The sequence below is a fragment of the Cajanus cajan genome, chromosome 1 (assembly GCF_000230855.2).
Source record: "Cajanus cajan strain Asha chromosome 1, NIPB_CcT2T_4, whole genome shotgun sequence".
NCBI classification, from domain to species: domain Eukaryota; kingdom Viridiplantae; phylum Streptophyta; class Magnoliopsida; order Fabales; family Fabaceae; genus Cajanus; species Cajanus cajan.
The window spans coordinates 2,568,585-2,585,010 of NC_138517.1; the positions used below are offsets into that span (position 1 = coordinate 2,568,585).

The window sequence follows — 16,426 nt, forward strand, 5'->3', positions numbered from 1 at the left end:
GAGAGAAAATAAGATAGTAAAATAACGAGAAAGTAAAAAAAATAGGCTAAAAACTTATTTTGGTCCCTTATAATAATTGTTTGTTTCAATTTAGTCCTATTTTTATTTTTGATTTCAATTTGGTCCCAAATTAATTAATTGGTTTCAATTAAGTTCCTAATAAATTAATTGGTTTCAATGTGAGATTTTCGTCCAAATTTCTTTAACGATGTTAATTGCACGTGGATGTTACATAGATGCATGGGTAGATGTCACGTGGATGACACGTAGATGCAAATTTTTTAAAAATATCTGGAACCAGAACGTCCGTTCTGAAACTAGAACGGACCGTTCTGGATGCACTCTTGGTGTGTTAATTTTGCATCTGAAATGGCCCGTTCCAGATGCAAAATTAACACACAAAGAGTATAGCAGAACGGGCCGTTCTGAAACCAGAACAGCCTGATCTGGATTCAGCACGGGCCGTTCTGGATTCAGAACAGCTCGTTTCAAAACTGAGAATAGAATATTATTTATTAATTTTATTAAAAAATATAATAATTTTGAAAAATATTTTTTTATGGTAAAAATTTTAAAATTACTTATTTTTATAAAATACAATTATCTTATAAATAGAGTAATAACTTTTTCTTTTTCTCTTTCTATCTGAATAAATATTTAAGTGTCACTTTATAATTTTTTGTAACTTATTTAAAATTAGAGGAATAAAATGATAAAAATTAATAAGATAAACATGATAAAATTATTAATTTATTTTCTTTTAGTGTCCTCTAAATTTTTACATTCATTTAAAACAAAAATATTTTGTATGTTAATTTGAATTAATTTAGCGAAGTATCATATGATTTTTAATTTTTTAAATTTTTTTATAAATTTAATCTATACATGAAATTTTTTTTAATTTAACAATTAAATTCTTAAAAATTTGATATAGAACATTAATTATTAAATAAAATAAATCTATCAAGACTTATTATTGAAGTAAGTAATTTTTTTTTCATTAAAAATGAAGATAATTTTACCACAAAATAAAAAATAATTAAATAATAAAATAAAAAAATATAAAAATATTAATATATTTATTATATTAGATATAAAAACATAATTAAAATATAATTAATAATATATATTTTATAAAATTATTAATTTTATATATAAAAAAAGAATGAAAAAAAATTTAGTGGGGGCAAGTGCACTCACTATGAATAACTTAGATCTGTCCCCGCATATGGTTGTGTGGTAAAATGTTAGTCCTGTGTATCCTCTTCCTTTACTTCAGGTTCTACCTCTTCGAGAACATGTTGTTGAGGTACATCGTTAATGACTTCAAGGAAAAATACCATATCATTTCATCCTTTACTGGTTTCAATTAGGTCCCTAATAAATTAATTGGTTTCAATGTGGGACTTCCGTCCAAATTTCTTTAACGGTGTTAACTGTTGGCCACGTGGATGCCACGTAGATGACACGTGGATGCCAATTTTTTTTGAAAATACCTAGAACCAGAACGACCCGTTCTGGTTGCACTTTTAGTGTGTTAATTTTGCAACTGGAATGGGCCGTTCCGGATGCAAAATTAACACATCAAAAGTTCAACCAGCCCGTTCTGGTTTTAGAACGGGCCGTTCTGGTTCCAGTTGTTTTCAAAAAAATTTGGCATCCACGTGACATCCACCTATGCATCTACGTGGCATCCACGTGGCGAACAGTTAACTCCGTTTAAATAATTTGGACAGAAGTCTCACATTGAAACTAATTAATTTATTAGGGACCAAATTGAAACCAATTAATTAGTTTGGGACCAAATTGAAATCAAAAATAAAAATGTGACTAAATTGAAACAAACAATTATTATAAGGGACTAAAATAGGTTTTTAGCAAAAAAAAAAAAATATGATAAACAATAAGGAGAAAGAATGGATGTAAATGAAATTTAATAAAAATCGATGGGATAAGTAAATTTATATATATATATATATATATATATATATATATATTTGAATTCATTTCATGTTCATTATTACAAAAATAATTATTTAACATCATTATTTTCACTTTTGTGGTACAATCTTGTCACTCACAATGTATGAATCAACCATATCACTGCATTATCTCCATTTTTGGTTGTTGAAGAAAGACCAAGTGTATAGAAATTGCAGGAAAGATAGTAAAGGGTTATGTGATTATTACTTTGAATAAATAATATGAAAATGTTAATAAGTATCCTAAGTTAGTAGGTTCACTGCTTAAAGAAATTAAAAGTAGAACTTTTTATTACTGAAAAATAAAACAACACACTATTGTATAAATTTTACGGTATTTTTAAATAAATTATTTTATATGTTGATTTTTGAATTAGTGTCTTAAAGACATTGATTAGTTAGACCTTAATATATGTACTTTATTAATCATAAATTGTTAATGTCGGTTGATTTTCAATAATTATTTTAGATAATTTTACATTGATAGTGAATATTTGTTAAACTATTACTTATCAATCATACCAAAACAAAAATGAAAAGGTAATGAAAGTTGTGAACTAAATTTAGTCTAATTTTATTCGGAGTATTGTAGATCAAGAGACTAGTTACAAACAGAGAAATTCAAACATTGGCACTTGACAGACCGTGATTTTCCAAGGGACCAGTAAGTGATTATCACATTGGGGACAGGAAAGGGAATTTATTTTTTATATAAAAATTGTGTTATATTTCTATTTTGTAGTCGAATTATATACACGATTCATTGAATCGGTGTTATTTATATCTTCTGATAAAATATTTTTTAAAAGTCTATTGATATTAGCAAAAAAAAAGTCAAATACTTAAATTTTTCAAAACCTTAAAATTATATAGGTGACATTTGTGTTGATGTAAAATTCATCCTTAAGCCTTTATTTTTACTAGAATATCAAATCAACACGTCAGAAAAATGAAAAATGAAAAATTAAGAATTAATAATTTATTTTTGTTTATTTTGTAACTGTAAAAAAGAAAAGATTGATCAATGGTACTCCAAAATTTCGTTGAAGTAGCAGATTAGACTATTTTGTACATGCATGCAGAATTGCATGGAGAAGACACTTGCAACTTTTTCAACAAACATAACATTACTCCAAAACAAAATGCTACATCTCCTCCCAAATATCAATTTGTGACCATAGAAAAGTTATCAATAGAACAAAACAATAACAAATTAAATGTACGACTTCTTCAGCAAAGAATCCGGCAACCATTTTCCCGACGATTGTTTGTGTCCTCACACACACGAAACTGTCGAAAACTCCCTCGGCCCTTTCCTTGGTACTCGGTCTTCTCCAGTCTCACAGAGCAAAAGTAAAAGACGTGCAGGCCCGTAAGATGCAAGGTGACACGAACATTTCCCGAAGGTCGTAGAGGCTGATGACGCAATGGAGGACGCAGAAGATTTGACGAACGAGAGCGAGTCTAGTTCAAGCAAAAGGAAGAGAAGAGAACTAGGGCTATCATGCATGCTAAACACCGAAGTGGGAGCTGTCCTGGCAGTTATTCGTCGTCCAGAGTTCACCAGTCCCTACAACATGGCTCCCTCGGAGGAACACTACGACTCCTCCATCGTCACCTCCCTCCGTTCCCTTCGCTCTCTCATCTTCAACCCTAACCAGGAGTGGCGCACCGTCGACCCCTCCATCTACCTCTCCCCCTTCCTCGACGTTATCCAAAGCGACGACGTTCCCGCCTCCGCCACCGGCGTCGCCCTCTCCTCTCTCCTCAAGATTCTCAAGTTCCAGGTCTTCGACGACAAGTCCCCCGGCTCCAGGGAGGCCATGGAGTCCGTCGTCTCCGGAATCACCAGCTGCAGGCTCGAGAAAACCGACCCTGTTTCCGAGGACGCTGTTATGATGAAGATTCTTCAGGTCTTGACGGGGATAATGCACCACCGGGCTTCTACTTTGCTCACCGATCAATCTGTTTGCACCCTTGTCAACACCTGCTTTCAGGTCATCGCCTCCTTTCTAACCTTTCTTTTTCTCATCTTAATAATTTCTACTGCTTGTGTTCTATGCTTCTTAACTACTTTACGTATAATCTTAACTGCTGTTATTTCTTTCCCTTGAAATTAAAAAATTTAAATACTTTGCAACTATCAATACGTGATAATCCTCTGCTGGATAATTTTTTTTTGCAGTGATTTGACTCACTTAATAATATCTATCAGCTACTGAATTACCAACTATCGATGTTTTCAATCAATATTTAATTTAAGTTTTTCAATTTATGAATTAATTGCATATTATATACAACTTAATTGAGATTATTTGATATAGAATCACCTATAATTTGGTTAAATTGCACTTTCACCGTCTCTATTATCCAATTTACAATTTTAGTTCTCCAATATTTTATTTTATAATTTTAGTTTCTTAATTTTATAAAATCTCTAATTTTAGTTTCATCATTAAACATTTAATATTAATTGTGACATTATATTATATAACATCACAATTAATATTTAGGTTAACATCACTCTTTTAATTTTATTTTTAATTTTTTTATTATCATTTTATGAGATAAAAATGAAAATAGAAATAAAATTTAACTTTAAAATTATCAAAAGTTTAATAATCACAACATCCGTTAAATGTTAAGTCATAATAATCAGCATTACAATCTTTAACTGTTAATGATGATTGAAATCAAAATTGAAAATTCCATACATTGGAGACTAAAATTGTAAAATTAAAAATTAGAGAAATAAAATCACATAATAGACATCATAGAGAAAAAAAAAAGTGCAATTTAACTTTGTAAGAATTATTGGTGAAGTTATATATATTCAAATGGAGGGTATATAGTCTAATTCTTAGAAGTAGATGGAAACTGATTAAAATTATTGTTAAAACTACCAAAAAATAATTGGGAGGTCAAGAATGTTAATTTTGTTTCTGTATCTTTTCTTTCATAAATGACATTATCTTGCTAGTTAACAATATTAGAGGATTTAAAATACCACTTTCAGGTTGTTCAACAATCCGCGACTAGAGGAGATTTGTTGCAAAGAAGTGCAAGGTACACCATGCACGAGCTTATACAAGTTGTGTTCACGAGGTTACCAGATATTGATGAGGATAGAGAGGACTCAGAATCAGACATGGAGGATGGTGATGAGGGTGGTGGTTTGGAATCTGGCTACGGTGTTCGATGTGCCATTGACATATTCCATTTCTTGTGCTCTTTGTTGAATGTTGTGTCGATAGTTGAGGCAGATGGGTCTGGCTCTCACACTGCTGATGAAGATGTTCAGATTTTTGCATTGGTTTTGATAAACTCAGCGATAGAATTGAGTGGGGATGAGATAGGGAAGCACCCAAAGCTCTTGAGGATGATCCAAGATGACTTGTTTCACCATTTGATTTATTATGGAACATGGTCTAGCTCCTTTGTCTTGTCCATGATTTGCAGCACTGTCTTGAATGCCTATCACTTTCTCAGAAGGTTAGAGACATTTTAAGCAAAAAAAAAAAAAAAAAAAAAAGAGAGAGAGAGAGAAGAAAAGCTTCGAGAGAGATGAGAAATATCATCCAATCTTTCTAATATTCTCTGGGTTAAAACTTATTAAAATCATAAATTTTAATAAATTTCACTATTAAGTTAAAAAAGAAATTCATTAAATACGACGTGTAAATAAAATTTATGATTTTTAATAAATTTTAATCAACAATACAAAAAATATTAGTAAAAAAGTGTTATTGACATTCCTTTACATAAATAAGATTTTTAATTTACAAAGAGTTAATATTAATAAATCCCAATTACATTTTATACTGAACTTAGTTGGGTATAATTTTTAAAGTAATTATTACAAAAGTTAAAAATTTTATTATACATATGATGAGATACCAACTTTACACTCTTAGTGCATTCTAATTATATTCTTTATTCTTACTGCTTGAGGGAGAGAGGTTGAAAAGAGTTTCATTTTTTTTATCTTTGATTTTGTTTTGTAGCTTTATTCGTTACCAACTAGAAGCTTTCTTTGGATATGTGCTGATCAGAATTGCAAGCTTTGGCAGCACAATTCCTCTTCAAGAAGTAGCAGTTGAAGGAATAATAAATTTCTGCAGACAACCAACATTCATCATGGAAGTGTATGCAAACTATGACTGTGATCCATTTTGTAGGAATGTGTTTGAGGATGCTGGCAGATTACTTTGCAAGCACTCATTTGCACTGAATTCTCATCTCACAAGTTTGCACATCCAAGCCTTTGAAGGCCTATTGATCATTATTCACAACATTGCAGATAACATTGACAAGGATGGTCCAGCATGTGACTTAGGTTCATACACAATTCAATTGTCTGAGTATAGACCCTTTTGGGAGGAGATGGATAGAGAAGACGACTTGGAAGCTTGGGTGGAACATGTAAGGATGAGAAGACTTCAAAAGAAGAAACTTCTGATTGCTGCAAACCATTTCAACAGAGATAACAAAAAAGGTCTTGAGTACCTGAAGCATGCCAAGTTAGTCTCTGATCCTCCAGATCCTAAGGCTTATGCTTACTTCTTTCGTTACACTCCAGGTGTAGACAAGAAAGCAATAGGGGAATATCTTGGAGACCCTGACACTTTCTACCTCCAAGTACTCAAAGAATTCACTGACACATTCCATTTCCAAGGCATGGTTCTTGACACTGCCCTTAGATTTTATCTAGAGAGTTTCTGGCTGCCAGGAGAGTCACAAAAGATTCAACGAGTAGTCGAAGCGTTTTCGGAGAGATTCTTTGATCATCAATCCTCAGACATGTTTGCAAGCAAGGACACTGTTCTAATCTTGTGCTACTCCCTCATCATGCTCAATACTGATCAGCACAACCCTCAAGTTAAGAAGAAGATGACAGAAGAGGATTTCATCAGGAACAATAGAGCAATCAATGCAGGACAGGATTTGCCTAGAGAGTACCTTTCTGAGCTTTATCAATCTATCTCCACGTGTGCATTTGCCCTTTCTCAAACCACTGTGTCACTAGACATGAGTCCAAGTAGGTGGATTCAGCTCATAAACCTGTCCAAAGTGGATCCAACTTTCACACAATGTGACTTTGATCGCAGAATATGTAGAGACATGTTTGCCTGTGTTGCTGGTCCAGTAGTGGCTGCTCTTTCATCGTTCTTCGAGCACGCCGAGGAAGAGGAGCTGCTGCATGAGTGCATTGAAGGGTTGTTCTCAGTTGCAAGGATTTGTCAGTATGGACTAGAAGACACCCTTGATGAGCTTATAACATCTTTTTGCAAATTCACCACACTGCTAAACCCTTATGCTTCCATAGAAGAGACCATGTTTACCTTTAGTCATGATTTGAAGCCTAGGATGGCAACAGTTGCTGTTTTCACCATAGCAAACTACTTTAGAGACTCAATTCAAGGGGGTTGGAAGAACATAGTAGATTGCTTATTGAAACTCAAAAGGCTTAAACTTTTACCCCAATCTGTCATTGACTTTGAGGCATCAGCTGATGTCCCAGCAACACCTGAATCAGGTGCCACGTCTCCAACTGATGATCATAAATTTGGCAGTCAGAGAATTGCTAGCATGCTCAGTCGATTTTCGCTTCTTTCATCAGATAGCATGGATGATGGCTTGACCATTGGTAGTGAGTTTGAACAGAACCTCAAAATGATCAAAATGTGCAAAATTGGTAGCATCTTCATCCACAGCTCCAACATTCCCAAAGAGAGCTTACAAAACCTTGGGAGATCTTTGATATTTGCAGCTGCAGGAAAAGGCCAAAAGTTCAGCACACCAGTGGAGGAAGAGGAAACAGTTGAGTTCTGTTGGGATTTGGTCACTGCAATATCAATCGCTAATGTCAATAGATTCCATATATTCTGGCCAAACTTCCATGAGTACCTTCTTGCAGTTGCTCAATTCCCCATGTTCTCACCAATCCCTTTCGCAGAAAAAGCTATTCTAGGCCTTCTCAGGGTCTGTCTCAAGCTATTTTCTGCACCAAGAGAAGACAAACTAGCTGAGGAACTTATCTTCAAGTCCATAACTCTAATGTGGAAGCTTGATAAAGAAATCCTCGACACGTGTCACGAAGTCATATCGCAAACAATAAGCAAAATAATCATTGATTACCCAGCAAATGTACAGACTCAGTTTGGATGGAAGTCAGTGCTGAATCTTTTATCAGTTGCATGGAGGCATCCTGAGACCTATGAAGCAGGAATTGAAGCCTTGATAGCATTATTCTCTGATGGAAGTTGTATATCACGCACAAACTACACATTTTGCATAGATTGTGCCTTTGGTTGTTTCTTAGCCAAGAACAGTCCAGTGGACAAAAAGAAGAAGATACTAGACCTATTGGCTGATTCAGTAAACTTGTTGGTTCAATGGCACAGAAACCTGTACACAGATCCAGGAAGTAATGCTAGTGCATCAAGCTATAATAGCAACTCCTCCTTGGAGGACAATAACAGAGGTCCTTCTGCAAACTACAACATGAACCTGTTTGTGAAACTTGGAGAAGCATTTAGGAGGACAAGCTTATCAAGACAAGAGGAGATAAGAAACCATGCAGTTTATTCTCTTCACAAGAGTTTCAACCTAGCTGAGGACCTTCTTTTCACATCATCAAACTGCATCAACTATTTCAACCTTGTGATTTTTGCTATGGTTGATGAGCTTCATGAGAAGATGTTGGAGTACTCAAGGAGGGAAAATGCAGAGAGGGAAACAAGAAGCATGGAAGGGACCCTTAAACTTGCAATGGAACTGTTGTCAGATATGTACTTGCAGTCATTGAGACAAATAACTGAGAGTCCAGCATTCAGGACATTCTGGTTAGGCATATTGAGAAGGATGGACACATGCATGAAGGCTGATTTGGGGCAATATGGAGCATCAACTTTGAGTGATGTGATCCCTGATTTGTTGAGAAAGATCATATCACAAATGAAGGAACAGGGGATTTTGGAACCAAAAGAAGAGGATGATATGTGGGAGATTACATATATCCAGATACAGTGGATATGCCCTCCTCTTAAGGAGGAGTTATTTCCCTTATAGACCAAATTTTAACCCCATTTTTTGACTTTTCTTTTTCACACCATTCATTGGTTTTTGTAGCACACTTCCTTTGTTTTTCAACTTATGATGTAAAGCGATAGTGTTGTTGTATTCCCTTAATCTTAGTGGACACTTCTTCAACATAAAGCAGGCATTTTCTTGTATCACAGATTGCAAAACTAATGTCATCGCTTATTTTACATCCTTGAGAACCTTCTAATTACGCTACTATGTATTCCACTACTTAATTCTGACAAGTGTAAACTATGAATGCATTATTTTTTTCAAGGCTTCAATTCTAACTCATATTATACTCTTCTTTGTATCACACTAGTACTAGCGTCCGACCCAGATGTTGTTTGTGATTCCTCAGTTTACGGGCAAAGTCAAAAAGCATGTATGCTAAAATCTAATACAACAATGGCCATGTATATATATATTTTTAATTATAAAAAACAATATCAATTTATTTCTTCAAAATTCTCGACAAAACTTTAATCCCTCAACCATCAATAGTATCATTAATTTCGTCCTTCATTCATACAAACTTAACATCAATTTAATTAAACAAGGATAAAGGTTATCTAATTTTAACATTTAGTCTCTCGTTTCGTTTACAGAAAGATGATTATAACTCGATATCAAATGGACTAGAATAACGACATCATTATATTTTGGAAGACCGAAAAAACATTTACTCTTTTTCAATAAATTTTAGCGCTCATGTCTAATGGGTCCATTATAGTATTATTTTCTCCAACTACTGAAAATTTGAAAACAAAGTATATGTTGTCTTACAAAACAATGTTTTTAAAATCATACCATTCGTCGAAACGATTTCCTTAGCTCAATACTGAAATTAAAGTACTACACAACTAGGGATAATAAAAATATATTTTATGTTAATATAAAATTATAAAAACTAATTAAAACTTTAAACCGATATAAAAAATTGTATGTCATACAAAAGATTTATAATAAATAATTAAAAATAACAATTTATACGTAGCTATTTTATTTATTTTAAAAATACAATGTTATAAAAACTAGTTTCTATACTTTTTTTTATCTAACTGATTTTGGCTCATCCTTGACCAGTTTTTTGCTCTTAGCAATTTACTGAATCATCCGATTGGATTAGTATGGTTAAACAACAATGCTGTTTGCTAAAGAGGGAAGTGTGAACAATACACATTTTAACACAGTATATTATAGAAAAAAAAATTATTAAAATTTTTTTTTTTTAATATATCTCACTTCTCATGAATCTCTTCTAATTTTATAATTTTTAATAAATTTAAATCAATAATTAAGTATATATTAAAAAAAAAGGGTGTGTTGCTACTACCACTCTTGCTAAGGAATAAAGGAAGGACCATGGGGCCCATGATAGAACCCAAGGCCTGCCATCGTTTGATGCTGAAAACGGTATCTCCTACTCAATATATTTCAAATTTCAGTTTCCACTTTCCAGAATGACGGATATAAAAAAACGGTATGATTTTTGTTTAATTTTTAACAACCTTGATGTTTCCACTTTCCAGAATGACGGATATAAAAAAACGGTATGATTTTTGTGTTTAATTTTTAACAACCTTGATGTTTTTGTTATAAACTTATAATATTTACAGTAAAAATAAAATGTTAAATATTTCAAACATGTTAAAGGTGTGTTTGGATGAGAAATTTTAAAAATTTGAATTACTTTATTTTAATTTCTATCATTTTTTAAATATTTTATTTAAATAAATTAATTTAGATTTTTAAAATTTTTAAAATTTTAAATTCTTATATGAAAATTTGATTTTCATCATAGGTATAATTAATTTTAAATAAATAAATATATATATATATATATATATATATATATATATATATGTACACATTGAGATTTTAAGAATAAATTTTATAAAAATAAATATTAACCAATTTTTAAATACTTAAAATTTTAAAAATTAATATTAAATAATATTTAGTAATTTTAAAATACTTTTGAAAGTTCAATAATTAAGATATAAGAGAGAAATGAAATATATATAAGTGAGATGAGAAAGAAAGAATATGAAAAAATTTAAATTCTTATTTTTTTTTTGAAAGAATTTAAAATTTTACTATTTTAAAATTTTTCATAAATATTTCAAGTTACTTGTAAATTCTTCATTCAAACAAATTATTTCATTTCAAGATATTTAAAATTTTTCAAAAAAAAATTACTATATTTAAATTTTTCATCGAAACACAAAAACAAGACTTTGGAGAGTCTAAGGAGCAATTCTAACAGCACAGTGCGTATTAGACATGACAAATAATAAACTCGCCGAAATAACAAGAATGACAGCGAAACCCTTGCTCAAATTATTTTAATGTCGTTTGTAGTTTTTAATCGGTCGTGTCTAGACTAATTCAGTGGAGGTGCACTTAAGTTTAACATACTATTAACATTTAATTTCCATCCAAAGGTATATGTTCGGATGAAATGAGTTACAGAAATGTTCTGCAAATTATTTAAAAGTGCCCCCAAAATTTATAGCAGGTTACCCATACAAAAATATTACTCTTTCTAATCAACTTCCCTATTAATATTATCAGGGTACACAAGGGTTGAAAACCTTCCAGCGTGCAGCTCTATGGCAGTTTGTAAACAATCTTTCCTTCAAAACTGGTGCACTCTATTCATATAGATATCATCATTCATCACCCTTTCCAAGATTATATCTCCTAAAACAGAAAAATTAATAAATAAATAAAAACTGCAATATCATTTTCAAATACTACAGAAGAATCAGATATCCTGCACCATTAAAATTAACAATCAATCGCGTAAATATATGATTATAAATCCAAACAGACAGTATGAAAGCACACCTCTTATGCATAATGAATCATTGCAATTCGAACTGCCCATAACTAGATCTTTTCTAAATGCTAGGTAAGTAAATGGTGTTAGAACAAAACTGCACTTTGAATATCATTTCATCTTCAAAAGAGCATTTCACAAATACCATTACCAATCAATGTAAGTAGATTACATTATACAATTCCTTAATTAAGTTGTTTGGCTCCCGAGGTGTAAATATTGAGCCATCTCAGCTTCTTAACATATTATCAAATTAAACAAACAATATCGGTCGCAGCATTTGCTACTCATCAAAACAAATGTTAAATTGTCAATACCAGAATACCTGACTCTTTTATTGTTTAGTCCGAAGAATTTTAGTAAAATATCTTTAAGACCCTGTCTAAGTCAGGTTATTGGGCTCTACCGTTGCATTTCATTTCAACAATATCGGTCACAGTATTTCATTTCATAATCTGATGTAAGGATTCACATACCAAAAAAAAGTCTAACCAACTTAAACCTATGATTTTATAGGATGCGCATGAACTGTCCAAATAGCTCAGTAAAATATCTAGAAAACCAAGTTCATGCCCAAAACTGTGACAATCCATCACAAAATGCCAATTTCATTGATTACCAATTGCACACACGCGCCAAACCATTTATTCAATTGATAAGGAAATGATTGCCAAGATAGAGTGGACTGCAGTCTATGAATGCTAGCAACTACAAACAGCCTCAAGAAAAATAATAAAATCATGTTCAAGGCCATCTCCCAAAATCCAAATCAATTAATATAAAGTGAAGCCTATAACCAGCCCTTCATCAGGAAATATTCCTATATCTGGAAGTAAACCTTAAATAATATTCACAAAGACACAAACAGTATTTTTGTTAGAAATAAGAATTCATTGAACACCTTAGGAAATTAATTCAACAATAGTAATATTCCTGTAAGTATAACACATTAATCCAGAGAACTATCTAGGTGTCTAGGGACACGCAATTCGGAGACACATCAATATCTTTTTTGTTTTTGAACTACATAAGTAAGTACACACTTGAACTTCAAGGAAAAGTTGAAAAATCCAAAATGTTCTCCAATTGTTTCATTTCATACCAAATAAATTTAGTCATCACATTCAACAAGAAAAGAGGCCGAAGCATCTGCATCCAAATCACAGTGGCACCATAAGGTTGCATTAAGGTAAACAGCTTACTTAAGTACTTATTGAAATAATTACTTCTTATGTAAGTAATAATGTATAAGTTGTTTATATAATTGAAAAGTAACATAGTTATACTATTTTCTTATAAGTTATCACTAGAGCTTATTGAAATAAGCTAAACCCAACATCCGTCATCCAGATACATCACAAGTTATTTTCATAAGCTCTCCCAAACACTTATACGAGTGCTTATATCATAAGATAAATCCAAATAAGCTGTAAATAAGTTCTTCCAAACGCACCTATAGTAAGTAACCAAACTAGCTACGTACATCATTCACTGAGATTCACCCTTAATCAAGTCCTTATCATGTACAAGTGGTTTCATAAATTGAATAAGAAACAAGGTTAATCCATTTTCATTAGGTATTCCAGAGAATTCATTGAAATAAGCTGAAAACAACTTACGAACACATCACAAGTCACATATTAGCATAAGTTATTTTCATAAGCTCTCTGAAATATACTTACACAAGTGTTTATATCATGAATTAAGCTATAAATAAGCTCTTCCAAGCAAACCAAACGAAGGCTACCTACATGATTCATTCACTGAGATTCTCGGCGGAAGTGTCGGTATCGTCCTCCTCCTCCTCCTCCACCTCCTGGTCCCCTTCTTGTATCTTGGCAATCTCAGCCTGAGCCCTCTCGAGAATCTGCTTCTTCTGCAGCTCCAACTCCCTGTTGAAATCGAGCCTCATCTTCTCCAACTCCATCATCTGCTGCCTCTTGCTGTTCTCAATCTTCTCATATATCTTGCCAAACTTGTGAATAGAATCGGCCAAAGCCCGGAACGAAGTCTGGTCCTCCTCATCGGCGTGGTGGTCGTCGGCGGCGCAATCGTCGTCGTCATCCTCATCACTCTCGGACTCCCCAGGACTGTCCCTCATCTCATCGAAACCATTGGACCTGTTCAAGTAAACCCTAGTGTTCATAAACACATACTCCCCAGAATCCACCCCACAAGCAAGACCATACTCTTGCCGTGCGGAGGAAGCCATAAACATGTCCATCTTCTTGAAGAAGGCCCACTTACACGAGCCCAGGCCCATTTCGTCCACTCTCGCCTTCTCCTTCTTGTACCTTCGTTTCAGCTTGTCCAACACGCTTCTACACTGCGCCACGCTTCTCTCAACTTTCAGTTCCTCAGAAACCTTCTCTGCAACCTCGTTCCATTCCTCTAACCTCAAACTGTTCCTCCCCAACTGGAGAAACTTCTCGCCCCACACCTCCAACAGCACCAAAGTCTCGTGCTCGTTCCACTCCTCCGAACCCGACCCCGAACCGTACGAGAATTTCACACGTGGCGCGAACTCGTACGAGTTTCCTCCACCCGTTACCGATACCTTCCGCTTCTTCGGGATCCGGGGATAGGCCACGTCGTTTTCCTCCATTGCGCCGTCGTACCCGTTCTCCTCGTCGTCCTCCGCGTCGTCGAAATCGTCGGGGTCTTCGTTTCCGTCGTCGAAGTCGTCGGGCTCCTCGTAGCGCGGGGGGAGTGGGCGGTGGTAGGAGGCGGCGCCGCCGCGGAGGGGGTGTTTATGGCGGTGGGAGGGGTTCTGGCGGATGAGGGAGAAGGACTTGGGAGGGTACCTGGCGTCGTCTTCCATGTCGTCCATGTGTTGGGATCGAAGGGGAATCCCGATTCTAGATTTGGGGAAGGAAGAAGAGAAAAATTGGGTTAGGGTTTTTGATTTGTTTTTGTTTTGTTTGTGCGGTGTCAAGTTTGGGGAATTTTTCGATTTTCAGACACGTGTTCGCTTTCCTTCTTTCGTGTTTGTGAGGGACGCGTGTTTGGGCTCGATGTGAGTGTCGAGTCCGTCTAGCACTGGGCTGGCCCAATAACTGTTATTATTTTGAATACTGTTATTTTAGGCAGATGTTAAACACACCTCCACTCTCGTATAAACATACCCCTTTTTTAAAAAAAATATATAAAATATTTAAATTACCCTTTAAAAAAAATGAAATTCCTAAATTTATACCTCCCTTCCCTGCACCCCCCTTCCCCGCACCCCCCCTTATCCTGTATCTGCATGTAAACTTTAGTCTGGAACGGCACCAGAACGGGCCGTTCTGCAAGAAGAACGACCCGTTCTGCTTTCAGAACGTCCCGTTCTGCAAGCAATACGTCCCGTTCTGCAAGCAGTACAGGCCGTGCTGCTTGCAGTACAGGCCGTGCTGCTTGCAGTACGGGCCGTACTGAAATCAGTACGGGTCGTTCTGCTTGCAGAACGGGCCGTTCTGGAGACGCTCTGTTGCAGTACAGGCCACCGCGTCACTTTTTAAAATGAATACCTTATGACTGATTTTAAAACTCCGATTTTAAAAGTCATTTTTGTACTAGTGTTTCTTTCCATAGAACAAGTAAGAGTCTTTCTCTTACAAGACCACCTGTTGACATTGCGCACCCCTCTTCTTTCTCTTTGTGGCACTCCTCTTCTTCTTCTTTTTTCCCGCACCTCGCACACCCCTCTTCTTTCTCTTTCTGGCACTCCTCTTCTTCTTCTTCTTACTGTTACGGAAAGTTCTTTCCGGAATTATATAAAAATGTTCCGGAAAATACTTTCCATAATATTAAATTCTTATTCCGGAAAGTATTTTCCGGAAATGTTTTGTTACATAATTCCGGAAAGTACTTTCCATAATATTAAAGTTACTATTACGGAAAGTTCTTTCCGGAATTATATAAACAATAATTTTACTATTCCGGAAAGTACTTTCCGGAATGCTAATGACTGTAAAAGTACTTTCCAGAATGCTAATGATTGTAAAAGAGCCTTTCTTATGCTGGTTATGGTGGGGCTAGTCCTTTTTTTCTATTCAGAATGACTGTAAAAGTATATTACTTAATGACATTGAGCGGAAAGAGGCTTTGGGAAGAAGAGGGGTGTGGAGTGTGGGGTGCGGGGAAGGGGGGGTGCGGGGAAGGGAGGTGTAAATTTAAGAATTCCATTTTTTTTAAAGGGTAATTTAGACATTATATATATATATTTTTAAAAAGGAGGTGTATTTATACGAGAGTGGAGGTGTGTTTATCATCAGCCGTTATTTTATTAGTTCTCAAAAATATTTTGAAAACAAGTGTTTTGAAAAAATAGAGAAATATTATCTCTTTTACAACTTTTATTTCTATTTAGTTTAAACTTTCTCTAGGCAGTGATTTAAAACTCAAACGGATCAACTTGATTAGTAAGTCACTAATTCAATCACTTAAATTGATATATAATTTTATATTACAAATATTAATAAAATTAAGGTATTTTGTGTCTTTATATATTTTGAATAGTAAAAAATTAATGTTT

The 16,426-nt window shown here is 34.2% G+C and overlaps 2 protein-coding genes across 3 annotated transcripts; one reads left to right on the plus strand and one right to left on the minus strand.

Annotated features, from left to right (window-relative positions):
* The first annotated feature begins 3,159 nt into the window (after nucleotides 1-3,159).
* GNL2 (GNOM-like 2) lies at nucleotides 3,160-9,273 on the plus strand. The gene is made up of 3 exons (XM_020377641.3): nucleotides 3,160-3,979; nucleotides 4,999-5,474; nucleotides 5,987-9,273. The coding sequence occupies exons 1-3, from the start codon at nucleotides 3,410-3,412 to the stop codon at nucleotides 9,051-9,053; spliced, it is 4,113 nt and encodes a 1,370-aa protein (XP_020233230.1). The 5' UTR covers nucleotides 3,160-3,409; the 3' UTR covers nucleotides 9,054-9,273.
* Nucleotides 9,274-11,471: 2,198 nt separating this feature from the next.
* On the minus strand, nucleotides 11,472-14,860 carry LOC109813475 (Alcohol dehydrogenase transcription factor Myb/SANT-like family protein). Of its 2 annotated transcripts, none has more exons than XR_003805501.2 (2): nucleotides 13,593-14,860; nucleotides 11,472-11,771 (listed from the first exon to the last, which is right to left on the minus strand). XR_003805501.2 is itself a non-coding variant. In XM_020377667.3 (2 exons), exon 1 carries the CDS (start codon nucleotides 14,738-14,740, stop codon nucleotides 13,667-13,669), a length of 1,074 nt encoding a protein of 357 aa, XP_020233256.1. In that variant the 5' UTR covers nucleotides 14,741-14,860; the 3' UTR covers nucleotides 11,472-11,771; nucleotides 13,662-13,666. The 2 variants fall into 2 exon arrangements, 1 of the variants encoding a protein (XP_020233256.1); XM_020377667.3 differs by having other exon boundaries at nucleotides 13,662-14,860.
* Nucleotides 14,861-16,426: the final 1,566 nt, after the last annotated feature.

Excerpts from the sequence above, each read along its gene's own strand:
- GNL2 (XM_020377641.3), top strand. The coding sequence starts at position 3,410 with ATGGAGGACGCAGAAGATTTGACGAACGAGAGCGAGTCTAGTTCAAGC. Across the intron at positions 3,980-4,998 it reads TTGTCAACACCTGCTTTCAG|GTTGTTCAACAATCCGCGAC; the intron begins GTCATCGCCTCC and ends TACCACTTTCAG. Across the intron at positions 5,475-5,986 it reads GCCTATCACTTTCTCAGAAG|CTTTATTCGTTACCAACTAG; the intron begins GTTAGAGACATT and ends TTTGTTTTGTAG.
- LOC109813475 (XM_020377667.3), bottom strand. The coding sequence starts at position 14,740 with ATGGACGACATGGAAGACGACGCCAGGTACCCTCCCAAGTCCTTCTCC.